This window comes from Pongo abelii, chromosome 9 (genome assembly GCF_028885655.2).
Source record: "Pongo abelii isolate AG06213 chromosome 9, NHGRI_mPonAbe1-v2.0_pri, whole genome shotgun sequence".
In the NCBI taxonomy this organism is placed as follows: Eukaryota; Metazoa; Chordata; class Mammalia; order Primates; family Hominidae; genus Pongo; species Pongo abelii.
The window spans coordinates 3,133,202-3,160,689 of NC_071994.2; the positions used below are offsets into that span (position 1 = coordinate 3,133,202).

At 59.7% G+C, this 27,488-nt stretch overlaps 1 protein-coding gene across 6 annotated transcripts in view; it reads right to left on the minus strand.

The window, feature by feature from the left end:
* Positions 1-27,488, minus strand: part of OSBPL5 (oxysterol binding protein like 5) — a 76,617-nt gene that overhangs the window by 35,472 nt on the left and 13,657 nt on the right. For 4 of the 6 annotated variants that reach the window (XM_063728353.1, XM_063728350.1, XM_063728351.1 and 1 more), the window contains exons 2-6: positions 9,034-9,190; positions 6,532-6,614; positions 2,574-2,654; positions 2,221-2,322; positions 659-862 (exon numbers count right to left, since the gene is read on the minus strand). In XM_063728353.1, coding sequence (XP_063584423.1) covers positions 659-862; positions 2,221-2,322; positions 2,574-2,654; positions 6,532-6,614; positions 9,034-9,169 — 606 coding nt within the window. In that variant the 5' untranslated portion in view covers positions 9,170-9,190. The remainder of the gene's footprint in view (positions 1-658; positions 863-2,220; positions 2,323-2,573; positions 2,655-6,531; positions 6,615-9,033; positions 9,191-27,488) is intronic. The other 2 variants (XM_063728352.1, XM_063728355.1) reach the window with 1 other exon arrangement.

Here is a 27,488-nt window from a genome sequence, read left to right on the forward strand (position 1 = left end):
AGGCACCTGGCCAGGTAGACACTTGGCTGCAGAGGCGGGTAGGTGGAGGACCTCTGTCCCCTTTCTTAGCCGGCAGCTCTGCCCTCAGCTTTCCAGCTCTGAGCCTCCCAACTTGGGGTGTCCAGAATCAGCAAAGGCACATCCAGGATGCCCAGTGATGTTGGAATCCCAGAGAAACCATGAGTAGCTTTTTGGTGTAAGTATTTCCCATGCACGACTGGGGTCATACTTGTATGAAAGAGCCCTGATGTTTCTCTGAAATCCAGACGTAACCAGGTGTTCAGGGTTTCTCTGGTTTCCTACCCGTTAGAGCTGGCAGGGCAGCCCCGGGGTTAGGAGGGGTGAGGGCTGCGTGCTGTTCCTCAGCCACCCCTGGGGAGCGGCCACTGTTGTCCCTCCTGGACAGCAGCTGGGTGAGGGGCTGGGGTGACCTTGGTGCCACCCTGCCACCTCCTTGCAGCCTGCCGTGTCCTTCACATGGAGGACCAGTGGCCATATCTGATCCCCTGGCCTCATGTTGGGCTCAGAGAAGGTGAGAGACCTGCTCGAGGCCCCAAGGGGGCCATTCGCTGGCTGGCTCCGCCCTCCACCAGGGCCCCAGGAATGAGCCCCTTGGCCCTACAGGGCCACTGTCTTCAACCCCAACCCTCTGCAGCACCTTCACGGCCCAGACGGACTGATCCAGCGGGTGGAAGAGCTTGAAGCAGAAGCCGTCCTTCTTGGAGGGCCGCTCGATGAGCTCACAGCAGTGTAGCAGCACCGTGCCCACCCACTGGCCCACCTTGGGCGTCTTGTAGATGAGCAGCACCCCCGGCTTCAGCACACACCACAGCTTGGTCCAGCTCTTCAGGGTGCCGCGGATCTGCAGGGAGGGTGCTGGCGTCAATGCCCACCCTCCGGGGCCGCCACTCCTGGGGCATCTTGATGGCTTGGCGGGGAGCCAGGCACAGCCCAGGGTGGGCTGCCGAGGGGCCCTTCTCCTCCCTCACTCCCCCACACCAGTTCGGAACTCACCCCTTCCTCGCCCCCACTCCCTGGGGTGGTGTCCTGTGTCCCTCCTGTGCCCGAGCAGGGGCCAAGCCACGGCAAGCGGTGCCCCAGGACTCAGAGTGGAACTCAGGGCAGGGTCCTTGTTCAGTTTTTAAAAGGAGCCCATGTGTTATGGTGAATGCATACGTGGCAGCAGGGACAGATTTACTTGTGAGGGTCATGTGGGTCAAGTTTAAGGTCAAGGGCCTCAGGGAGGAGCCAGCAATGAGTGGTGTGACTATTGTAACTGGCAGCTTTGTAGAGTCTTTTTTTTTTTTGAGACGGCGTCTCTGTTGCCCAGGCTGGAGGTGCAGTTGCGTGATCTTGGCTCACTGCAACCCCTGCCTCCCAGGTTCAAGCGATTCTCCTGCCTCAGCCGCCCGAGTACCTGGGATTACAGGTGCCCGTCACCATGCCTGGCAATTTTTGTATTTTTAGTAGAGACAGGGTTTTGCCATTTTGGACAGGCTGGTCTCAAACTCCTGACCTCGGGTGATCCACTCACCTTGGCCTCCCAAAGTGTTGGGATTCCAGGCGTGAGCCACTGCGCCTGGCCTGGCAGCTCTGTAAATTCTGAAAGTAGTTGTCTTCTTTTCTCATTCTAAATACTCACTTTTGCACCTAACTTTTGATTCATAATTTTGGTATGGGGTAGAAGGAGCCTACATGGGCCTGGGCTCTGCAGACACCAGGGCTGGGCACACTTATCTGGTATGCGTTGCCCAGCAGCCTTGGAGTTGGGCAGTTTTACCTCCACTGTGCACAAGGGGAAACGGAGGCTCAGAGGCAAGTGAATGGCCACGGTCTCCGTGAGGCCTGAACACAGGACACCCGGCCCTGATGTGGGGTCCTCTCCCGGAAGCCGCAGCGATGGCTCCCTCCGCAGCGCCCTCTGCCCACTGGCCAGGCCCCACCTTATTTGGAAATGGGGTCTCTGCAGACATAATCAGGTGAAGATGGGGCTACACTGGAGTAAGGTGGCCCTAATGCCTCCCACCGGTGTCCTCATAAAAAGGAGGAGACAGGTGGATAAGGAAAGGCCTCATGAGGACGGAGCAGAGGCTGCAGTGATACGGCTGGATGCAGGGAAGTGAATTTCCATCGTTTCAGGCCACCTGGTTTGTGGTCCTTTGTTATGGCAGCAGCACGCTGACCCGCGTCCTGGGTGGCCGGTGGCTGGGCGTCACCTACCTTCAGGCTGTCGGCCATGATGACCACGCTGGGGTCTGTCAGAGCGCTGAGCAGCTGCCGTGTAGCGCGCTTCTTCTCCTGCCGGTAGTTCTCCTTCTGTGCCTGGGCCCGGGGCACCCGCGGTGGGTCATGGGAGAAGGTGCTCAGCTGCCCCAGCTCCTCCCACCACCCAGCCCAGGGATGGGTCCAGGGGCAGGGGCAGGGGCAGGGGCAGGAGAGGGAGCAGGGGGCGTGGAGGCGACCAGGTGCGGTTTGTCCCCTCCTTTTGACAGGCAGGGAAGATGACCTCCCTGGCTCAGGTGGTCGTCGGTCTGACAATGACACTGCTGCACCCTCCCCAGGCCCGGGCTCACCTTGAGAGTCTCCTTCTTGGTGACCCTGGCGGTGGGGGACACACATTCCTTGTCTGACCCGTTGCACAACCTGTACTCTGCCTACAAGAGAGAGGTGGGTGTGGGGGACAGGGCACAGGGGACGGCCCAGGGCTAGGAGCCCAGGTTGGCCTGATGCCAAGGATATGAGAGGCAGAAGTCAGAGAAGGGCGCTCCGCTCGTTTCCCACCTGGCACCCTCCATCCCCCCCCCACCAGCACTTCCCGGGCTGCCACGGGGGGATGGAAGAACAAGGGTGGCTGCCGAGCGCCCCTCCACGGGCACACGCCAGTGACAGGAGGGGACCCATCCGCCCCAGGGCACATGCTGGGATGGGGCAGGGCAGTCACGAAGGAGGGAAATGTGGGGACATCAGCGTTTAGGGCTTACTTCCTACGGGTCTGACTGAGCCCTGAGGGACAGCCGTCTTTGAGGGGACACTTGGGAGGCCTCTGAGGAAAGCAGTCAGGGTGCCAGAGGGTGGAGTTCGCAGAAGAGGAGCCCGGCGGCGGCCATGAGATGGCGGCAACAAGCACTCAGGCTGGGTCTCTGAGGACCAGCCCTGCATCCACCCAAAAGAACAGCTTCCCTGCCTTGTCTTCCCCCCACGGTACCCAGCATGGCTGCTCCTTGGCCATTGCATGTGCCCAGCTCTGGGCAGGGCCAACGTACTGGTGGGGGGTGTGCAGTGGGGGTGCCCACCCCATCCCCTGGGAGCCATGGGCACAGGTCACTGTCCAGGCCCGAACCTGAGCCCAGCACGTGGCTGACTGCACGGGCCCAGGGCGGCAGTCCCAATATCTTGGAGGCAGAAGGCGGCCACGGTTCTTCTACAGATGGGGAACCTGAGGCAGGGTAGGGGGCGAGTTGGGACACAGAACCAGGTCTAAAGCCCGCAGGCTGGGGACAGCAAGCTACGACCCGAATCCTGCCTGCTGCCTCCTTCCGCGTGGTCTGCAAGCTAAGAACAGCTTCCACAGTTTTAATCAGTTGAAAAAAAATCACAAGAATAATTTGTGAGATGTGAAAATTATATGAAATTCAAATGAGGAGTCCATAAATAAGGTTTCCTTGGCACACGGCCAGGCGATCCGGCAGGCGTTGTCCGTGGCTGTTCTCGTGCTTGGATGGCTGCGCTGAGTACCTGGAATGGAGCCTGCGCCGCGGCGGGGCCTAAATGCCGTCTGGCCTTTTCCAGAGAAAGCGTGCCCGTCCTGCCCTGCTCTGGCTGGGCGTCTGCGGGTGCTCAGCACTTTCCAGCGGAGCCTCCAGGGCGAGGAAAGCCTCCCTCAGGCCTTCTCCTGGCTAGAAGCCTTGGGCGCTGGGGACTGCCCCCACCTCAATCATGATGGTGCTAAGTACAGAGCTAAAGCCTTGTCTGCTGGGGCACCAGGTCCTGTTCGGGTGCTGCCTGTATTCATCCCCCTCATTCTCCAGCCATGCATGAGGTGGGGCCGGTTATTGTCCCTATTTTATTTCTGTGCCTGGGAAATCAAGGCACAGAGAGGTGGAGAGCTAGCAAGGGGCAGGGCATGGAACCGTTCCACAGACTGGCGGTCCTGGCAGCACTGGGCACCAGGCTTGGCCTTAGGCACTGAGGTTAGAAAGTAAAGATGCCAGTGTCCTGCTCTTTCAGGGAGAGACAGACCAGCCACCAGCACGCAGAGGCGGGAAGAGCCAGGGGTCAGGTGAGCACTGCGGTTCTGCAGTTCTGTGAATGGATGTAAGCACATTAGATCCCACAGCTCAGATCATCGTTGTTATCATCAGCATTGTGCAGAGGAAAAGCCTATGCACAGAGAGGTTCAGAAACCTGCCCAAGGTCACACAGCTAATAAGGAGCTGAGCTGGGACTGAACCCAGGCAGTGTCGCTCCAGTGTGGCACTTTCTTAGCCAAGTAAGAGCATTCAGGATCATAAGAAGAAAAGGGCACAAGACTGGGTGCCTGGGGGGCTCTGACTTGGAAGCAGTCTTTGGGCTGACGATGAGTGATAAGGAGGAGGCAGATCTGAGTGATGAGGCATGTGCTGGACCCTGGCCAGTTGACAGGCCTCCAGGGACCCAGGCTGGCAGAGAAGGTGTCCTAAGTTGCCCTCCTGGGAGTCCCCTGAGCCAGGATCTTGTTCATGATGCCCTCAGTTACCTTGGCACATGCTGTTCCCAGCCTGGAATGCTTTTCCCTGTGGCTGGATAGCCCCTGCTCCTTTCTTTCTCAGGCCCCCTGAGCTGCCTCCCCAGAAGCAGGACAGCTCATGTCCCTGCTGGCACAGGTCCTAGTGACACACACCACCCTTGGCCCGCCCAGGATTTTGCAATACAGCCACGCAGCCGTTTCTGTGGTGAGCTGATGACTGTCTATGGCTTCCACCAGGGGACAGTTCTACCTTACTGCCCATTCACACCAGCAGCTGGCGGCTTAGCAAGCATCTCGAATGAATGGATGGATGGATGGATGGATGGATGGATGGATGGACGGACGGACGGACGCACGAACCTGCTGCCAATTCCCCTCTGCCCAGCTCCCTACTAGATGCAGCTGAATGGAGCTGTGCGTATTTGAGGCAACATAGGAAGAGAGAGGCAAGACCGGGGGGCGTGGGATGGAACACTTGCAACCCCTGCTCCCCAACTGGGCAGGACCCTTGGGTCTGGTCACTGCAGCCCCTGCAGCCCCAGCACTGCAGACAGTGCCTGCCCACTCCTCCCTCCTGCAGGCCAGGTGGGTACCCCATCTAGGCACGCCAGGTCCTCTGCTCACTCCTCAGTGCTACTGTGCATCAGCGCACAGTGCCACAAGGAGGCACCTGAGAGATGAGAAATGCTGCTCAGAACTGTGAACTTCAGGCTGACCAGAACTTTGCAACCTATGAAAATTCCTTAAAAATATAATTTAGGACCACCTACGGAACGGGAGGAAGTAGTCACAAATCATGTATCGGATAAGGACCTAATATCCAAAATGCATACAGAACTCTTGCAGCTCAGCAACAAAAAGGCAAACAACCCATTCCAAAAATGGACAAATAACTGGAATAGACATTTCTCCAAACAGGACATACAAATGGCCAACAAGAGCATGAAGATGTTCAATGTTATCAGTCATTAGAGATGCAAACTGAAGCCACAGTGAGATGCTACTTCATACCCACTAGGATAGCTATAAAAATAATGCAAAAAAGAACAAATCATGCCTGTAATCCCAGCACTTTGGGAGGCCGAGGCGGGTGGATCATGAAGTCGGGAGATCGAGACCATCCTGGCTAACATGGTGAAACCCGTCTCTACTAAAAATACAGAAAATTAGCCGGGCGTGGTGGTGGGCGCCTGTAGTCCCAGCTACTCTGGAGGCTGAGGCAGGAGAATGGCGTGAACTCGGGAGGCGGAGCTTGCAGTGAGCCGAGATCGTGCCACTGCACTCCAGCCTGGGTGACAGAGGGAGACTCCGTTTCAAAAAAAAAGAAAAAAGAAAACGACAAATCAGAAAATAGCAAGCGTTGGTGAGGATGTGAGGAACTGGAGCCCTTGTGCACTGCGAGTGGCCATGTAAGATGGTGCAGCCACTGGGAAAGGAGTTTGGCAGTTCCTCCAAAGTTAAACAGAGAATTTTGAGGGTTCTATTGTCATCCTGGAATTACCATGTGACCTAGTAATTCCAATTACTCTAGGTTTATACCCGACAGAACTGAAAACTGATAGTCAAATACACGTGCACACATGTTCACAGAAGCATTTTTGATGACAGCTATATGGTGAAAACAGCCCAAATATCCACCAGCAGCCCTCCCGGAGCAGCACAGTCTAGGATTGGGAGCTGTTTTCCTGGAACAGGCTGGAACGGCAGGCTCAGCTGGACGCCCTGCTGTCCTTTTCCCCAGCCGTTTCCTGCTGTCCCCAGAGCCAGGCTCTGGCTCATGGATCCTCCTACACCCAGGCTCTTACCGGTGGCACCTTCGTGGCAGAGCTTGGGGTCGGGGGCCCTTCATCCCTGGGCAGCGACGGGCCGTTGGGCTCCATGTCCTTCCCTGCAAGAGAGCGGTAGGAGTGAGGACCCAGGCGTGGTGGGCGGGGCCGGGCTTCTCAGGCCGGCTGCCTGGTGTGGGGCAGGCGAGGGGTGGGTGCGGATGGCCTGGGAGGGGCAGGAAGTCAGCCGGAGGTGGTGGCAGGAACAGGACACTGCCTGAGAGGTGTAATAAACGCCAGCGAGCGTCACTGTGGGAGGAGTGTGCCAAGAGAACTGGCAGGGCCTCCAGGACCTACAGGGAGGAAGCTGGGACAGGAGCTGGTAGGAACTGGCATCCTGGGCCTGCTGTGGTGTGCAATTTGGGGTCTGTGAAGGCCAGAGTCCCCAGTTTTCAGACAAAGAATGTGACATCCAGTCTCAAAGACACACGGCAGGTTTGGGGCCCCTGGACTGTGCATCCCTCTGGCTGGATGCTGCCGGCCCCTGCGTGCTGGGCTCGTGCCGGGAGGTGGTCAGTCCTGTCCGCCATCCCACCCTGGCAGGCTGGGTAAGGAGGGAGAGGCGAAGGAGGGAGACCTGAGGTGTCTGCGTTTGCTCCTGGGGGAAATGGCCTCCCCTTCCCGGCTCTGTCTGCTTTGGTGCCAGTTTCCCAAGATATGATTTCTGGGCAGGAGGAAGGAGGGGATGGCTGCAGGGGAGGCCTGAGGCCTGCCCAGCAGGGCCGCTTCCGCTGCTTCCTGTGGCTGGTGGGCGAGGGTTGACTGCCCCGGTCCCTGGCACTGAGACTCGGAGGGGCTGGGGGCTGGAGTGAGCCCCATCCTGCCAAGGCCTCAGGCGACAGGCCAGCAACAGGCTGGGTGCGTGGACAGATGCCACAGACCAGCTGGAAGGCCTGGGGTCTACAGCCGTCCTTCCCTGACAGCCCTGGGCAGGGACTGGATGGGGATGAACGGAAAAGCCAGGACGGTGACCTGAGGAAGTGGTTCTGTCCAAAGGTCCTGGACTGTGGCCACTCACAGTCACAGAACATCACTGCCCCTGGCTGGCGGTGGCTGCTCCCCCACCCAGGAGCCTCTGCTTCCCCATCTGCAGAGTGCTACACCCCTGACCCAGAGTGCTGGTGGGAGGCCAGCAGGAGCGCTCTTTTCTCTGGTGCTTTCTCATATGGTTCTAGGGGCTTGGCCTGTGGCCTCCAGCAAACTACTTCCCATGTGGATGCTGTCTCCTGGCTGGGAGGACTCAAAGGCTGGGGCCCTCGGACCACTCAAAGGGATAGGGTGCAGGTGCCCTGGGCAGGGGGAGGTCAACACTGGTCCTTCTCCTCGCAGCCTGTCCACACCCACCCCACTCCCCTGGCCTGGGACCTGCCACCTCCATTCCTCAGAAAAGGCCCTTCCCAGCCCATGTTCTGCACCGCCTGGGCCAGTTGCTTGGTGGTCCGAGTCCCTCTGAAACTGACCAGCAGCTGGGACCCGGGCCTTCCCCTCCCCACCCCTGACTCTGCAAGTGCTTCTAAGCCTCCGGCCAGGGTGAACGTGACAGCAGAGAATAAAAGGTGTGGGATTTACCTTGCCGGGTGTCGAGTGCCCCTGCCTGCCATAGCACCTTCAGCAAGGCCACCTCTACACTGGGACTCTCTTTTTCCATCTATTGGATGGGACTTTGGCTGTGACCATCCACATGCCCCTCGAGCCTGGGTGGTGGGTCCGCCCAATGCTCTCCCACTTCCCCCAGAGAAGGACAGATGACCATAGCCAGGCAGGGCTGGGGCTCCCACTTCCTCAGCCCCAAAGCAGCCCATGAAAGGAGGGGGGCAGAGCTGGGGAGAGGCCCCCCAGGCAGGTGCCTGCCGCTACCTTCTACTCTCAGGGGAACAGGGGAGGAACGGCTGGGTTTTCTGGGGGACAGCAGTCACAGCTCAGCCTTGGCTGGGGCAGGGGTTGTGAATAGTGAGGTGCCTGGAGCGTGGCAGCATTGGCAGGCAGAGGTTCTGAGTCTGTGTGCTGGGTGCTTTATCCACAATTGCACGAAGGCAGGCCTAGTTCCAACTGTTCCCTCCCAGAGCCCAGGACCCACGTGTAGCTGGGAGTAGGTACTAATATTGTCCCATTTTACAGATCAGCCAACTAAGGCCTAGAGAGGTCAAGTAGCTGGCCTGGGGTTACCCTGCCAGGACTGGGGCTCAGGCCACCTGTCCCTGGAGCCTGTTTTGGGACGACTGCACTACATAACTCCCAAAGCCTGGGCTGTGGGAGCCCCCTCCTCAACCAGATGGGCTTCACCTGGCTCCACAGGTCAAGCCAAGAAGCCGTATTACCCGGCGCTCTACCGAGCTACAAACAGTTTGATCATGAAACCCGCACAGTCCCCGGCATTGGAGGCTGTGGACCTCAAGGGGCACGGAGGGGTCGGGCCGCCCGGGGTCACCCCACCGGGCCCAAGTTGAGGGCCAGTTTGCCCTGCCCACGGCCGGCACTTACCTGGGCTGAGTGGGTAGAGCTCATTGTCTCCGCCGAGGAGCAGGTTCCGGGTGAGCTTCCGGGGGTCGACTTTCTGAGGGGTGGAAGAAGGCGGACACAGGGAGAAGCGGCGTCGGAGGAAGGCCTCCTCCTTCATGCTGTGGGCGCTCGGGGGCTTCTGGAAGGAAGGAAGGAGGGGCAGCAGGAGGTCACCGCCCCGGAAGGGGCTTCAGAGCCACGTGGTGGGGGTGCCCCTGGCTGAGAAGTCTCTCTCTCAGGGGACTTCTGAGGCAGGGTGAAGAGGGCCTGGGCCCTGGGAGCCTGGTGGTGGGTGGTCGGCCAGGACAGCCCAGGTCAGGCGAATGGCTTTGGCTGGTGCCAGCCTTTTCCACGCCTAGCAGGAGGGCTGGACGGAGTCCTGGTCAGAGAGGCTCGTCACCACCCTCGGAAGATGTCCTTCTCAGAACCCCTACCCCAGGTTCTGTGAGACCCTGGCCGCAGCCAAGCAGACCCACTTTGAGACACAGGTTTTCCCTCCCGACCATGTGACGGCACTCTGTGGTGGGGAGGGGTCTAGAGCTTCTATGGAGAAGACGCACGGGGTTGAGACCAGGTGGTCCCTGAGCACCAGGGAGTGGCTGGCCTGGTGTTGGGCAGTCCAGGAGCCTGGCCTGCCATCCACCTAAGGGTCCCAGGAGCGCCTCTGGTTAAGCCCGCCTGAAGCTTGGGTGCCCCAACGGTTTCAGTTGCACCCACATGCACCCCAGCAAGAGAGGGAGCTCTGGGCGCTCACGGCCAGGCACACCTGCGTCCACGCCCAGCCCAAGACGTTGCATTCCCGGTGGGAGCTTCCTTCCTGCTTCACAAAAGAGGGAGGACCCACAGCCAGGCCCTGACACCCACCTGCCTCGCTCTCCCAGCCCCGCCCACTGGCAGACCTGCCTTTCCCCTGTGGGTTCAGAAGCGGGTTTCTTGTTTCCTCCCCTGGAAGGAGAGAGGACAACAGGCGGTCCCCTCTGTCCTGCTCCCCACCAGCCCTACCCCTAGTAGTGCTGGGCCAAGCAGAGGATAATTGATTGCAGTCATGCCTTTGCAGGCACTTGAAGTTGACGGCGCCAGATCCACCGAGGTCTCAGCCCATTTTACAGACGAGAAAACCATGGTTCAGGGAATGGAAGGCCTCGCCCTGTAATCGTGACCTGACAGGGGTTGGCAGAGCATCCCCTCCAGCTTCTAATCCTGTGTCCACTTCCCAAGGGCGAACTCCTTAAAAACTACTGGTCAATTTTCCTCCTTTCCCAGTTTTCTGGGGCTGCTTCCTGCTGCCTCTGGGCAGGCCAGTGGCATCCTGCCAAGCCTGGGACAAAGGCCTCGAGTTCTCCCATGGCCCTGGGCTTTGCTGGGGGCGCCTCAGACACACAGAGCCTTTCCTGCTGTGGCTTCAGGAGTGGGCTGGGTGGCCCAGGGTGTCTGTGGTCCTGGGGGCTTCTGTCCACCACCCCAGAGCCCCCTCTGTGCCCCCAGTCCTGAAGTCAGAGTGGGGAGGGGCTCCAAGGCTGCAGCCAGGCTGGGCCAGCCCCTCCCTCACCCGGCCCCTGGCCCGGCTCATGACTTTGGCCATCTTACACACAGGGAAACTGGCTTCAGAGAAGCTGGCGTTCTGGCCCAGGTCACAGAGCTAACAATCAGCAATGCCTGTCCTTGAGCCAGGTGGAACTGATTCGAAAACCCAGCCGCTGAGCGTCTGCCCACTCAGTGTCTCAGCTCGGCTCAGCCAACCTGCCACAGGGAAGCGGGCAGGTGCGAAGTCCTGTCCCTACTTGTCAATCACAACAAACATGTCCTACTTGCCCAGGTGCAGCTCAGGCTGGGAACCAGCAGCTGAGCGGAGGCCGGGCTTACACACTCAGCCAGCTGAGATTTTCCGAGCACCCAGGCTGGGCTGGGCACCAAGCAGCCAATGAGAGCTCCCTCTGAGAGCGAGCCTGCTCTCAGGACCCACAGAGAGCCCCGGGATGTCCCAGGCAGTGTGGTGACAGTGATGCCCAGGTAGGTCTCCCTCACTCGGAACCTCCTGGGGCAGGGAGAGGGGCTCACAACCTAGCCTCAGCTGCCTTGTTTGGCTGTCTGCTCCAGTTCCACCTGGGCCAAGATGCAGAGGGCATAGGGATCTTGGTACCTTTCTGCTCAGATACCCCACATGCCTTCTCCTAGCACCAATGACATCCAGTGGGACTTCTTAGTCTGTGAGTGCCACCATCCACTCATCTATACACCACACTCTCCCGCTCCCTTGTATCCCTCCATCTATACATACATACATCTCCCTTCCAGGCATCCATCCATCCATCCATCCACCCGCCCACCCATTCATCCATCCATCCATCCATCCATCTACCGTCATCCCATCTACCATCAATCCATCCATCCATCCATTCATCTACCATCCTCCTATCTATCCATCCATCCACCCATTCATCCATCCATCCATCCACCCACCCATTCATTCATCCATCCATCCATCCACCCACCCATTCATTCATCCATCCATCCGTCCATCCATCCATCCATCCACCCATTCATCTATCCATCCATTCATCCATCCATCCATCTACTGTCCTCCCATCTATCCATCCATCCACCCACTCATCCATCCATCCACCCACCCATTCATCTATCCATCCATCCACCCACTCACCCATCCATCCTCCCATCCATCCATCCATCCTCCCAGGCATCCATCCATCCATCCACCATCTTCCCATCCATCCATCCATCCACCCACCCATTCATTCATCCATCCATCCATCTACCCGCTCATCCATCCATCCACCCACCAAACCATCCATCCATCCTCCTGTCCATCTATCCATCCATCCATCCATCTACCATCCTCCTATCTGTCCATCCATCCACCCATTCATCTATCCATCCATCCATCCATCCACCCATTCATTCATCCATCCATCCGTCCATCCATCCATCCATCCACCCATTCATCTATCCATCCATTCATCCATCCATCCATCTACTGTCCTCCCATCTATCCATCCATCCACCCACTCATCCATCCATCCACCCACCAAACCATCCATCCATCCTCCTGTCCATCCATCCATCCATCCATCCATCCACCCACCCACTCACCCACCAAACCATCTATCCATCCTCCTATCCATCCATCTATCCATCCATCCATCCATCCATCCATCCATCCACCCATCCACCCACCCTCCTTCCCTTTCAGGCATCCATCCATCCTCCTGTCCATCCATCCATTCATCCATCCACCCACCTGCCACCCCTCTATCCCTCCATGAAGCTTTCCAGCCAGTCAGTTGACCAGCCTGATTCCACCTTCCTTCCCATTCACCTCACACTCAGACACATCTGAGGTGGTATTCAAATAATGTCTGAAACACTGATACAGAACAGACACTCACCAATCCAAATGCAATACAGGTGTGTACCAGGGACTATCACTCTGTGTGCCAACAACCCCAGACCAGTGTCCAGTGCCCCGGGCCCTGCAGACCACCTCTGACCCGCTCAGACAGGGTGGGCAGCAGCTCTCATCACAAGGCATCCTGGTCTGTGGAGCCCTTCTGGAGCCCCCCATGCCTTGGACTTCCTGATGCCCTACAGCTGAGAGGTGCCTGCTGAGTGCTCCCATATGGTCACCTGGTAGGGAGGTGTTTTGTTCATTTTAAAGGCCACATCTCCCCAGTGGCTCCATATGGCATTTAGAACAAATCCAGTCTCATCTCATCCCTGTTCCCCAAGCCCTCCCCGCCACCCCATTCCCCAGCCTACTCTGTCGCCCACTCTGCTCCAGCCACACTGGCCCCTTTATGCTCCCATTCCTGCTGAATGCGCCCGCCCACCATCTCCACCTGGCCCGGTCCTTCTCAAATTCCACTCTCAGCTTCAATGTCACTTGCTGGAGGCTTGGCCACTCTGGGAGTCGATTCGGACTCTCCATGTAGCACTGGGAGTCCTTGGAGGGCTCCACATTGCACTTCTTTGTTCTTCGCACACTCTCTTGTCCCACCAGACTCAGCGCAGGTGAGGGCTGGCGGGGTCTGATCGTGGCTCTGTCCTAGCAGCCAAGGCAGGGACATGCGGCAGGTGCTTCCCATGTGTTTGGATTCACACAGGCTGCCTGTCATGTGTCGCACGGCTCTGGGGTGGAGACCCTGGGTGGTTGTGCAGCAGACACTCCCCAGTGGAGGTGCCTGGGGTGCCTGCCTGCCTCTCCACTGTTCCTGAGGTCTCCAGGTCAGGGCAGGGTCCTCAGAGAGGTAAGCAGAGTTAGTTTCGGGTTGATTTCCACTGGAACCCTAGTGAGGTTCCCATCCCCCAGCCATCTGCCACGCCAGGCATTGCCTAAGGAATAACGGAGAGTTGGCATCTGCAGGGTGTGAGCTGCTGAGGAATGAGGACCTCTTGGCGCTGGCAGGACTTTCATCCACTGTAGTGAAAGCTGAAGGCTGGGAGCCCCAGGGAGCACAGCCCCTGATGGGAACACCCCATGAGGGGAGGGAGAGAAGGAAAGAAGGATGGGTGGACAAGGAAACAGACACGCTGGCTGAGGCAGCAGCGACCTGGGATCCCACTCAAACTGGGAAACACAAAAGGCCTGTTATCGCCACTGGCCTGCACTGCCTGCGGGGAAGCCCCAGGCCAGGCTCCAGCCACCAAGGACTCCAGGTGGACCCTCTAGGCCCAGCCCTCAGGATTCTGCCTGCCTGAGGCCACCCAAGGTTGATGTGGCAGTCGCTCTCAGTGGCCTCCATGCCCCGGGAGGCTGGCCTGTCCCTGACACCAGCAGCGCCTTCATCCCCAGAGCCCCCAGTGACTCTCTGCTCATCTGTACACAGCTGGGCCTCAGCCTGCAGTTGCCAAACCCTTTTCCGCCACTGTGCATGGTGCTGTGTCCATCTCCAGCTGTGGTCTCACCCTGCCCCCACAGTCCTGAAGTACAAGTGCAGGAGGGGACGCTGTGGGGCCTGGGAGGAAGGAGCCCCAGAGTGCCCCTCCCACGGTGAGACTGTCCCTGGGGCCAAAGAGGAAGTGTGGGCAATTCCAGTCTGAAAGGTCACGTTTCTGCCTGGTGGGGCCCCAGCCCCAAGACCCCAAGGTCCCCTAAGGAGGCTCACTCTGGAGGCCAGGCCCGGAGGCCAGGGAAGAGGGGGTGGCTGGGGAAGAAGGCGGGGCTTGGTGGGTGTGGGGGTCACTAGATGTATGTGGTCCCCAGCGCCTAGCTCTGGCCAAGCCTTGGAGGAGGGAAGGGTGCAGGCCTAGAGCTCAGAAACAGGCAGGTGACAGGTGGGCCTGGAAGCCACCACCTGACCCCAAGTCCAAATCAGCCATAACCCTCTTCTGCAGCTTCCATTCCTGGGGGGCCTAAGGAAATGTCCTCTTCCAACGTCGCATCAGGTGCTGGGTTGCCTTGTGGGCCTCCTGCTGTCACCACACAGGACAGGAAGGGCCTCCTGCTCTCCTCCAGGGGCCGTGTGTTTGCCACTGTAGCTGTCCGCTGGCCACCCAGCAGCCACGACTTCCATCGCTGGGGGTCGCCTGTGCCCCCAGGAACCAATTCTCCAAGTGCCCCTTGCCTGGGGGAGCGCCAGGTTTTGTTCAGCTGTTGGGCAGACCTAGTGACCAGGGTGGGGGCCACTCTTCCTAGTCCAGAGTGAGCCAGGCCCACTCCCCGGCCTGTGAAGGCTCAAGGTGAGCAGGGCTGGCCCCCCAGCCCCTCCTCCTGCTGGTCCCTAGCCCATCCCAGGTGGGTGCCCTGCCCAGCCGCTCTTCTCAGTCATGACTTTGTGCCTCTTTGGGCTTTTTGGAAAGGAGGGAGGGGGGCACCAAAAGGGAACACTTTGGACTTGGGTTGGGGTGGAGACCCGCTGTCCACCGAAAGAATGGGCTCTGAGCGGAGCCTCCTCTGCCATGTGGCGGGATGGGCCGGGGAGCCCACAGGGGCTGGGCTTCAGCTGCGTGAGTGGGTCTCCTCAGAGGTCTGCTGGGACTTGGGGGTAGGGTGGGGGTGATCCTGTGACCCAGAGAGGGGCTGAGGCTGAGGGTGGGGGAGGGGCAAGTGTGGGTGCCGGGTGCAGGCCCGTGGGCAGGGCCAACCACCAGCCTGGGAGAGCTGACAATCCCACTTGTGGTCCCACTAGGCTGGAGAGGGCACGCGGGAGAAGCTCGGCCCATGGAAGGCCCCCCCTTTCTCTGCACCCCAGCCCCCGAGCTGGGCTTTTGCTTCTGCCTGGCCCTCTGCAGGGGGCTCCTCCTTCTTCCTTGGAGACTCAGCCCCTTTGTCCAGGAACCTTTCCCCTGCTGTCAGTCCTCAGGAGCAGCTGACCGCCCCCGTCCGTCTCTTTGGACCTGAAGTGCACCCTGGCGGTGCTTCGCTTTGGCCCGGGTGGGTTCCCCTGAACTGAGCTGTGCTGGGCTGGGCAGGGCTGTGCTTCCGCTAAGGGACACTGGCCCAGCTGACTTCCTTGACTACTCAAGCACCTCTGGACCCAGTGGGGCGGGGCACACACAGGGGCCAACTCTGCATCTCTAGAATGAATTCGCTCACGGCTGGAAGGAGGCTTGAGAGACGCTGGAGCTGCTAAGGGCCGGGGAACGTTCTGGAGGGCCAGAGAGTAAGTGGGACAGAGAGCCAGAACCGTGGCAGCCAGGCAGAGGCCACTCCTGAGGCCCTCCTCTGGGCAAGGAGGTGGATGCCCAGGCAGGCAGGGATGGGTGCCCCTTCCAGGTCCTCTCCTGAGACCCCAGCACCCTCCTCCAGGCTGGCCCCAGACTCCCACCCCTGCCTGTGCCCAGGCCAGATGGACATGTGGGGCTCTCGGGGACTGCAGGTGGCCGTGATGGTGTCGTGCAGCTGCTGCACTCCTGAGACCACAGCTAAGACACCGCCCCGTGGTGGCAGCGCCTGGGGGCCACCCTGCCTGCGGCAGGGTCCCACCCACACCCAGAGCCACTGCTTGACCCCCCTTCCTGTTAACCACAGGCACCTCCTGGTCCCCTCCTCATGGCTCCCACTTCCTCCTGCCCTGCCGAGTTTCCTGGGCCACCTAGGAGTTGCGGAGGGGACAAAGGCGAGGGCACAGGAAGGGAGTGAGCTCTGACTCTGGGCTGACCACCCCTCCCCAACCCCCACTGCGTAGGCTGGAGCAGGCTCTTCCTTCCATTTCTCATGTGTGGCATGAAAGACCCCTTCCACCACTGGGAGACAAGAGGTCCCATGTGGTGCCAGCCCAGAGCAGATGGGGAGGGACAGGTCAGGTTCTGCCTCTGTCTGGCCAGCCCTGTGTCCCCGAGGATGCTTGCCTCTGGACACCTGGGGAGGGGCCATGCTCTCTGACCCCATGCCAAGGCCAGCTGTTTGGCAGCATGGGGCCAGAGCCAGTGCACATGGCCCCCCTTCCTCCCCCAGCTGCCTTCCCAGCAGTTATCAGGCCTCCAAAGTGCTCCTTACCCCCTGCTTCCCAGACGCTCGCCTTCAGGCTGGGATAAAGGGATTCTTGTAAAGAAAGGTCACTGGCGCCTCCTCAGGCCGCATAGAGCCGTCAGCTGGGGCCACACTTAGCTGAACCTCGGCCAGGGGCAGACACTGCCTCCGCTCTGGGAAAGGCTGAAGCTCTGAGAAGGAATCCAGCTGAGTCCCGGACTCACTCTGCATCCTCCCTGTGCCCAATTCCTCCTCTGTCCTCCTGCAGAGGCCTGGGGACCGCAGAGCTGGGGGAAAGGGCCCAGCCATGCCTCCATTGGTTGTGTGGCCTCAGCTGGCCACCTTCATCTCTCAGGGCCTGTTTGTAAATCAGGACTTGCTCTGAGCCAGGGAGATGATGTCCCAGGCCCACAGGAGGCCCTGGGGAAGGCGCCTGCAGAGGTGAGTGTGAGCCCAGACCCAGCCCCCTCCACGCCTATGTGGCTTCCTCACCCACAGCCCAGAGTGACAGGGCTGGGCCGTGCTGCATGGGGGCAGACAGGAGGCTCTGGCCACTGGGGTGCTCCATCAATTGGCAGGCGCCAGAAAAGCAGGAACTCTGCAGCCAGCCTTCAGCAGTAACATCCAGCACAGATACTTCTGCCTAAACCAGATAGATTCTCATTCAAGACTGCGGGGGGGGGGGGGGGGGGGGGGGCGGGAAATGCTCTGAAATCACAAGGATAAAGGAGTATAAGCCCACATGCTTGGCTCTTCGCACATGGGATGGAGAGGTCAGTGGGTCCAAGGAAGGACAGCAGCCATCTGTTAAAGGACAGCAGCCATCAGTTAAAGGACAGCAGCCATCATGTCAACACCATAGGTTTGCATTCCAGAAACTTGCTAAGGTCCCAGTGCAAGTGACCATGAGGAAACCATGCAGGCCTCCTGAGTCACCCCAGGGAGACCACCACAGCAACAGATGCGCTCCCTGAGAGCAGACAGCAGGACAAGGGACCAGGCTGCTGTGTCTGGGTGGACCGAATGCCTAGTGCTAATGTGGGCAGCCTGACCACCCCTGCAGGAGCAGCAGCCTCTTCAGAGAGCTGTGGCATGCACTTCAGCTGTGGCAGCTGGGCCCTGGGGGGCTTGGGACATGGGCTTTCCCAGGACATCTGCTGCACTGATGGACCTTAAAGCCCCCAGGTCCTCCTGGATGTTCTATCCCATCTGACATGATTCTCAGAACGCTCGTAAGGTGTGGGGAGCAGGGGTCATCATCACATTTTAAAGATGCAGTGGGCTGGGTGTGGTGGCTCAAACCTGTAATCCCAACACTTTGGGAGGCTGAGGCGGGTGGATCGCTTGAGCCTAGGAGATGGAGATCAGCCTGGGTAACATAGTGAGACCCTGTCTCTATAAAAATAAAAACAATTAGCCGGTTGTGGTGGCACATGCCTGTGGTCCCAGCTACTCGGGAGACTGAGGTGGGAGGATCGCTTGAGCCTGGGAGGTCGAGGCTGCTATGAGCCATGGTCACGCCACTGCACTCAGCCTGGGTGACAAAGTGAGACCCCCATCACACACACACACACACACACACACACACATACGATGCAGAAACCGGGACCCCAAGAGGGGAAACGGCCCATCTAAGGTCTCGCGGGCCAGGCTGCGCCTGGGACGCCCTCAAAGGAGCGCAGCTCAAGCCCCAAATCCCCTTTGCACTTTGGAGATAGCTGTGGAGGGGAGGGGGAGACATTTCTCAGAGGCAGCCGTGGAGTGGTTGAACTCCAAGAGGGGCACCGGAAGTGGCCTGCACCACTGAGGATGCAGTGTCGAGCCATGCCTGCATGTTCTCCGGGCTGCCTCAGCCAAGTCCTGTGCCTGTGGGCCCGGCCAGGCCAGCCCGTCCCCGGCCCTGTCCACCTGTCCTCCTGATCGACACCAGACCCACTGAAGGCTCAGAGCAGCTACCGGGTCAGCTGGCCTTGGTACCCCAACCCCACACCTCTGTAGCCAATCACTCCACCAGCCCTAAGAAGCCCTGGCATGGGGGCTGGCTGGGCGTGGTCCTTGAGGCAGGCCTGGCCCCACCACGTTCCAGCCAGACCCAGCCCACCTGTCCCAACCGAAAGAAGACTCTGATTTTCAGATGCTAGCTGCAGCCAGGTGGCAGCAGGGGTCAGCCGGGGAGGGGGCAATGGGGTGGGGGCCGTCACTTAGAGGCAGCGCAGCTGGAGGCAGGGGCCTGCTGGGATTGTGGACACAATCTCAAACCCGCCATGCTGAGCCTCAGCCTTCACACTAGACATAGGACATGAACCTGGGCCCCCAGGGGAGCCTGGACACCCACTTCCAGAAAAGACGCTCGCCCACCGTGCTGTGGGGCTGGCCTCTGTCCTGAATGCCCTCAGGCATACCTGGGGCCTCTTCTGGGTGGTGCCAGTGCCCCCTTGCCTGGCCCTCCTGGTGAGGCTCCTGGGCTCGGTGTGCCACCCCCAGTGAACTGCCCTGCAGGCCGCGGCCTACCCAGGTGGGGGGACCAAGGGAGAAGCAGCTGGGCTGTGGCCGCCTAGGGACACGCAGCTGAGAAGCTGAGCACATGGCTGTGTCTCCTCATCTGGCCCCAGCCTGCTCATCCTCATAATGAGGGGGGCTGCACTGTGGGCGAAAATGCACGGACGCAACACACCCAAGAGAAACAAGCACACCCCCAGGTGGTCCGCGCACGCATGCTCCCAGCAGCACGGCTCAGGGCCATCAGAAAGCGGACACAGCCAGACGTCCACACGGGTGAACGGATAAACATGGGTCACATCTGTGCGACGGACAGAAGAACATTCGGCCTTCACGAAGCAGGAAGCACAGCACTCACACATGCGACGACACGGATGAGCCGCAGAGATGCGCCAAGCAAAAGAAACCAGATACCAAAGGCCACATCTTGTCTGCTTCCACGCCTACGCAGTGTCCAGGACAGGCAGGTCCAGACATGGAACACAGACTGGTGCTTGCCAGGGCCCGGCCCGGTTCTGTCCCGGTTTCCTGGGGCTCTTTGGGGAAAGAGTACGGGCTTTGGAGTCCACTATGACTGGAGGGTGACCAGATGATCCTGGAGCCCTGGGCCCTTGGTTTGCTTTACTGCAGCCCCGGGGGGTCCTCCTAGCTCCTGGCTGTGGTCAGAGCTGAGCAGAGCTCGAGGAAGGCACCCGGGCTGCAGTGCATAGCAGATGCTGTGGAATCGGCAGCTCTTGGGATCATCCTGCGTGGTGGGAGCTCTGGGGTGGACATTGGGTTTGGGTGGCAGGACCAACGGTTCATGGCCTCAAGTCACACTGAGTCAGGCCTGGCGGGGGCCGGCTGCTCCAACACCCACTGAGCCCAGCAAGCCTCGACGGCTCCTCCCATCCTCAGGGGGTCCCACAGCCCTGAGACCAAACAGGGGTTTATTGTTTGTGAGGTGGTTCAAGCAGGCTGCATCAGGACAGAAATACACAAAAAACCCAACGCGGGTGGAAGTGACAGGCAGGTGGGGACAGAAAGTGCCCCCTCCTCTGCAGCTCACACCCTGGGGGATACAATGAAACCGCTGACAATGAGAGCCCCAGGAAAGTGGGGTGCCATGGTGCCAAGGAGCAGTGTGAGGTGCCCTCGACATGGTAAAGCCCCGTGACGGGGAGCTGGAGCGTGCAGAAAAGCTGGCAGCGGTGGACTATGGGTGACCGATGCTGTTTCTTTAAAAAACAAAGTGGAATTTCCACAACTCTTCACATTCCCATCAATGCATTGATCGTGATCACAGCCAGCAGCGAACCCGCCAGGCTCCGTGGCCTGGACCAGCTGACCTCTGCAGGGGAGTGCGGGCTGGGCCTGGCCTGACCCCGTTCCACCGACACGGAGACAGCAGACGCCGGCCCCAAATTCCACCACCTGTGACTGGCCGAGCAGCCACACACGCGGGTGGTCTGATTTTGGGGACACCCTATGTTATGCTGCCTCTTGGGGATCATTTTTATAATGGGAAAAACACGTCCCCTTTAAAAATCCTGCAAGTCCGGGGTCTGCTGGAGCCAACCCCCAGTCCCCCAAGGCATCCCCACGCTCAGGCAGCCACCCTGGCGGGAGGTCAGGCCTGGGGCCAGGCTGCAGCTCATTCCGCAGGACCTGCGAGGCCCACCCCCCTGGCACCTGGATCCTCCAGGATGGTCTCATACAAAGATCTTCGGTAACATCTGCAGAGACCCGGATTCCAAGCAAGGCCACATCCACAAGTACCTGGGGTTAGGACCTGGACACATTTTTGGGGGACACTGTTCACCCCATTACAGGCAGCTTCTGTAGCATCTAGCCCAGTGGAGGCCTTTGGGGGGCAGCCTGGCTCTTTGCAACTCCCCACGGAAGGGGCACCGTGCTCCCCTCAGCCACAGGAGCCCATCCCTCCCCGCTCTGCCTGGCCCTCACGCTCTCTGCGTGCACCTGTGCTGGCCCCGTGCCCACCTGGATTAGGCGAAGCCCATCAACTCGCCCCACTGCCTCCCATCGCCTGTGGCAGAGCCACCGTCAGCCCCTGGATGAACCTCTCCCAGGGCTCCAGCCTCCAGATGAAGCCTTGGGCTCTGCCCCTCCCTCCACCACCAGCTGTGCCACCTCAGCAGGGCCCGCAAGTCTGTCACACTGGCAGCCCCTGCAACCAGTTCCACAGGCCAGACCGCTTCATGAGCCCCATTCCCTTGGTCACATCCCCTCCTCCCGGGCCAGCACTGTCTCCCACTGCCCCACAGCCTCCACTGAACCTTCTGGAAGCCACCCCTGCCCAGCGAGTTGGCACTCACTTGCCTGCTGTCCTGGCCATGATGTTCTTGGGGTGGGGGTTTGGCCTCTTGAGGGCTGGGAAACGTCAGACCCGGCTGCAGTCCCAGCGCCGGCTGAGACCCACACACAAGAGCAGGGGTCCGCACTGGGGGCTGCTTCCTGGAGGACATTCACGGACTCACACCCTCAGACCCCAGACCAGCAGGGCCAAAGTGGCATCTACAGCCCCTGTGCAATTCACAGATGAGAAGAGGGAAGCCCTGGTGGGAAGTGGGGCCTGGCTGACCAAGACCGGACCAGAACCCCGGCCTGTCGACCTCAGTGGTTGGCAATGGGCACCTGGTAGCCCATCCTGTGTTCACTTAGCTTTGTTACCTGGAGGAAAGTCACAACTCCGCGACACTCCTAGATGACTCTGGGTGGGCTGAGGGTTACAGGGACACTGGTACATGCTCCCGGGGTCACAATCGGCAAACGTGCTTTGAACACCACCCTCAGTTGCCGTTCCATCTGCGGATGGGAGGGTTCACCTGGGGGCCCCTCCACCCTGCCGGGAGCAAGTCAGACCCAGTGGCCTTGGCCCCAGGAGCCCATGGAAGCTGAGTGTCGTTTCTATTCCAGGCCCTTCCATCTCACCAGATGCTAGGGGTACAAAGAGAAAAATAAGCCAGGGTCCCGCGGCCCCGTCGGCGCTCTCAGACCAGGGCGGGCAGACCAGCAAGACGGACACACTGCCCTTATGAGCCGCGCCCCCTGGCACACCCACCTCTGGGGAAGACTGTTCTTTCCTGCAGGAAACCCCCCGGGCGTGTGGGACTCTTTGAGGAGCCAGAGCTCATTCCGGGGGAGGTGAGGGCAGATGAGGAGGGGAACTCACGGGAAGGTAGGAAAGGGGTCTCATTTGTGGATTCCTCTACAGGATTTGGGGGGACCTCTGAGAGTGGGGGACAGAGAGAATGCAGGTGGAGATTCTGGCCTGAGGAGAGGCTGGGTGGGAAGTGGTGGCCAGAAGCCCCCTGCCTGTGGGCACGGCTGTTGGACCCTGTCACGGCATGGCTGGGACGAGGCACCCGGTGTCTTTCTGGCACCCGGTTTCCATCGCACCTGGTTTTGGGCACTCCATCGCTTGCCTTCTGCAGAGCTGCTAAGCCGCTGGGCACACAGCTGTGCCTGAGTGCCTGGGGAGAGGCCAGTTCCAGGCTGCAGTCTCTCTGGGGAGGGGGACAATCCTGGGGCCCCTCTGGGGTTTGGGAGATGACTGAGTTGGCCTTTGTACAGCCTGTTCTGAAATGGCCTGGCACAGGGCAGCACAGACTGTAGGGTCCCTGGCAGCCAGAGCCCCTTCGCTGTGGCTGGAGCTGGTGTTTCTATTTATGATTCACCTCTCATGCCCCTTCCCAGCACACCCAGCTCTGGTCTTCATGAGTGGCTGGGATTTTAGAGGTGGCTCAGCTGAGGGAACAGGGGTCTTGGCAGCTGTCACAACCCTCCTGAGCTAAATGCACAGCCCGCACCTTGTTAGCTCTGGGTAGACCGAGGCCCCAGCTCTGTCCTGGGATCCTTCCCAGTCACCCTCACGTCCTGGGCTTCACTTTTCCCCAAGGCAGAACCACAGCCGTGTGACTCATCCGTCTCAAGCAGGCTGGGTGGGTGGGAGGGCTGCAAGGCCTCTGTGAGGCCTGAGTGCTGGACTTGGGACTCCTGCTCCAGAGTCAGGGGCTAGGGCTGGGCCGGGCCCACCCAGGAGGACGCTGGCAGACACCCTGGGGGGGGGGGGAGCAGGCGCCAGCTCAAGGACTGAACATGTCTGACACTCTGTGTCCCACAGGGCTTGCCACAGGCCTGGACACAGCTCCTGCCTCTGCTGGCCGACCTGGCTTGACCTCAAGCTGCCTGGGCCGGGACAGCCACAGCCGAGGCCAGCCCACGGTGACAAGGCCTGCTTCCAGCCTCTCCCTCGTGCCCCAGGCTGTGGGTCAGCCCAGTCAGCCCTGCTATGGGCACACAGCCCCGTGCAGGCCCAGCTGGGACGGAGCAACGCAGGCAGGGCTGCGCTGACCTCTCCAGAGGGCCGTTTGTGAACTCGAATCATGGCACCAAGTGCTCATGTGTCCTTTAAGCCAGGGGTGGACTTCCAGAAATTTACCCTTAGGACTAAAACACCCTGTAATCAATATCCGCTGGAAGAGAGGCGGACGGCTGGCAGCGGCATTTATGGGAGTGAGCGTGTCCAGGGACAGGCGGGTGCGTTGGAGCAGGGAAGGCCGGGGGCGGCCCTAGACAGGGCACAGGGACACGCAAGGTGCTGGGGAGGAACAGGACCAGCCTCGGCGAGTGGGAGTTGATGTGCACGACCCGGGCCCTTCCGTCTCGTCTGGGTCTGCACCACCAGGAGCCTTTTCTTGTGACACTACCATGGGCCTGGCCTCACTGAGCTGCCCTCGGTTCCCAGGACCTCTGGGGCCACTAGCTGGGCTCCTGCCTGGTCACTCTCCCGTTCTTCATCCTCCCCACTCCCCCGGCACCCAGCACTTGGCACACTCGCTGCAGAGGCTCCCATTCCATGGTGCAGACAGCTCTCCCTGCACTCCCAGTGCCCGAGCATGGAGTAGGTGCCAATGAATGCCTCCTGGGGGAGTCTGACCACGATGTGTATACAGTACAGCCGGGATTCCCCCCGGGGAGCAGGTCGGAAACCGCACCTGCTGACTTTCTTAGGTGTCTTTTGGGAAGGTGGGCTGGACCCCACCACATACTCCCCAATGTCATGAGGGGCATCGGGGTGGGACCTTTCAGAACCTTCTCCACTCCTTCTACTATCCAACGCTGACATGTGGGCCCCCACCCCTGACCTGGGGAGGCAAAGGGCCGGGGAGTCAGGGAGGGTGGAGAGGAAGTGCCCCTCCCATGACACGTACTTTGGCCCCCACACCTTCCTGCTGGCAGCCCTGAAGGCAGGTAACAAGATGGAAGAACAGAGGTCAAAGAAGAGAGAGGAACGGAGGTGAGTGCGGAGTCTCTTTCCAGCGGCTGTCCAGGTGGAGGAGACGGGGCGCTGTCTGGAACCGGCTTCCATGACGGTGGGGCGGGGGCACCGTCCTCTGCACTTTCGTACATCTTTGACATTTTCTATCATACGAAGCCAAATAGGAGAGGCCACAGATTTCTCTTGAAGGCACAAACTGAAGGGAAATCCGCTACCCAGATGGAGTTTTAAGAGGAGAATTTTGGAAAAGCCTCAAAGCAGGAGAGGAAACTGGCGTGATAGCAGCATTGCATCCCCCAGAGGGAGGCTGAGGGTTTTTAAGAAGGCAAAGGTGACAACCTGCTAGATAAGAGGCTCAAACAGGTGAAAAATCAAGTAATCGGCACAAGATAAAAGAGGTTATTAAGATAAGGGGATTAAGACTCAGGATGAGCTGGAGAATTAGCAGAGGAGCTGAGTAGCCTCTGCTGTGGGTTGGCAGGGGCCGGCCAGGTCTCCTCCGTGGGCTGCAGCCTCCAGAGAGGATGGACCCCCAGAGGCTCAGAACCTGCCCCAGCCCTGACCTCCCCACTGGGCCCACCGCAGAGCCACCTTTATATATCAGCTGCCAAAGCCACCTCCTGGCCACTCCAGCCCTGCATCTTAGCAATAGCCCTTTCCAGAGGCTTCCAGCCTTATGAGAATGACTCTCCCACTGTCCAGGGCGTTATCAGATTTGAAACAGGCCCCCCGAGCATCCACACCACCACACTGGAAGCCCCCAAGGCCGGAATGCAGCAGAGGCCCGAGTCAGGCCCCCCAGAGCTGTCTTCTGTTCCCACAGGCGTGGGCTGGGGGGGCAGTCGCCCTTTGGGAGACCTCCTAGCACCCCTACCCTATCTGGTGGCCGGGAAAGGGGCACGATCTTGCAGTGTACTTGGCTCTGGTGAGGGAGGCAGTGGGTGCTGTGACCGTGGCTGACCCTCTTGCCAGCATGCTCCCTGTCCCCATCAACATCACCAGAGTGCTTGCCGCTCCATGAGCTTCCCCTGCTTATGTGTGCCTGTGGCAGGGGTGCTGCCCGCGCAGGCCGTGGGGACAGTTTATGCGTCAGGTAGCAGCAGCAGGTGCCCGCTGCAGCCTTGCCCAGGCTCCTTTGATCTGATTTGGTCCTCACAGTCGTCCTGGGAGGCAGGTCCTATCAGGATGGGTGGTTTCCAGCACACAGCGGTGCTCCCCGAGGCCCCTGCGCCCTGTCCCTTCTTCCTCTTTGATCATCAAACGACCCCCCCCCGTCACTGACCAGTCAACGGGTGGTCACTGCCCTGGCAGGCACCACGTAGCCCGGGGCACAAGGGCCAGCTGTGGCTGCTGCTGAGTGTTCCCTGTGTGCCAGGTGCTGACACGCACGATTGTGATGGTGACCTTGCATTCGTCTTTCATCCTGACTGCTCACCACCCCCTTCCCAGGCGCACACACACACACACACACACGTGCACAGATGCACGCATGCACACACATGCATAAGCAGACAGATAGCTATGCATGCACACACATGCATAAGCAGACAGATAGCTATGCATGCACACACACAGACACACACATACACACACACAGCAAATCAGGATGCTGAAGCCAATCAGCGGCTGTTTCCCCTGTCGGCATGGCCGCCGCCTCCCAAGAAGGCACTGTTGCCCTTCTGCCCCAGGCAGGAGGCTCCAGGCTAAGGACCGCGTGCCTGAGGCTGAGCCAGTACAAAAAGGCAAGTCGCCCTCGGGAGCCAGGGTCCCAAGTCCCCAGGGGGAGCAGACGGTGCTTTTCTCCCCCTCCCTTTTTAAAGACAGCTTTTTTAAAAAAATGTTTTTTGGTTCCCAGGTAAACATGTCTGATGCAACCACAGTCCTGTCCCAGGTTGTCTTCCGGGCACCTGGGACCAGGCTGCAGCCTTGGGAAGGAACCCAGCAGCTCCTCCTCCTTAGGGAGGAGCCCAGCAGCCCCCAGGTGGGCATGTCCTGCCCGTCAAAGCTGGGCTGCCATGTCAGCAGCGTACAGGAACCATCTCAGGGGTAAGACAGGGGTCAGGAGGCCAGGGGATCAAGGTGTCTCACCCAACAGACACAGAGGCCAGCAGCCTGTGGTGTCGTGAGAGCTCACTGGACAGACATGTCTCCAGGGGGGAGCAGAACTCTTCCCTTCCCTGGGGTCTCCCCAGTGGTCACACCCAACTTCCATTCCCAGCTCACTGCTGACAGCCTGGGTGCCCCAGGCAGCTCCTGGTTTCTTGGAAAGCCTCACTGTTCTCATCTGTGAAATACGGCAACCCCCTGCTCCCTAGAACTAAACACAACTGTGATCACGCACGCCTGCATCTGTGATGTCGTCCCCATGCCCCAGAATGCCACCCATGGTGTTTCTACAGGTTCCGATCCTAGTCCATCTTCTCGGGAGTCACGGCAGGCTGCCCGCTGTGGCCACCCTCTCCTGGCGGTGGAGGGTCGAATTGTGTCTTCATGAAAGGTGTGTCCAAGTCCTAACCTCAGTACCTGTGACCCTGACCTTGGAAAGACGGTCACTGTATGCGGTCCTCATCCAATGCCTGGGGTCCACGTGTGAAAAGACAGGGGAGGAGATACAGACAGAGGAGAACGTGCTGTGAAGACAGAGGCAGAGATCGGAGTGATGCAGCCACAAGCCAAGGAACACCTGGAGCCCCTGGGAGCCAGAAGAGGCAGGAGGAATCCTCCCCCAGAGCCTTCAGAGAGAGTGCAGCCCCGCCAGCACTGAGATTTCAGACTTCTGGGCTCTATCACTGTGAATGAATCTGTATTGTTCTAAGCCATCCAGTTTGTGGTCATTTGTTATGGCAGCCCCAGAGCACTCATGCCCTGGGTACAGAGCTGGGAGCAGGGAAGGGCCTGGCCAAAGGTGTGAACACCTCTTCCTCAGCCCCTCTGCCACTGGCATGAAGAAATTGCAGAAAAGTCCCCGCTCCACACAGCAGGTGACCAGACAGACCTGGCATCAGCCTGACCTGGCCGCTTCCTGCCAGCACAGCTGTCTTCACCACTCCCCATGTGCTGGGGGCGCATCCAAACCGACCCCTGCCCTTTCCCCCATGAAAAGCCAAGGGGTTGAAGATGAAGCCTCATGTACCTTTATTTCCCCCACGGCACAGAAAACCGTTCTTATACCCCTCTGGGATCCCCGCTGAACACACTGTCCTGGTGTTAATCCAAAAAGAAAACCGGTGA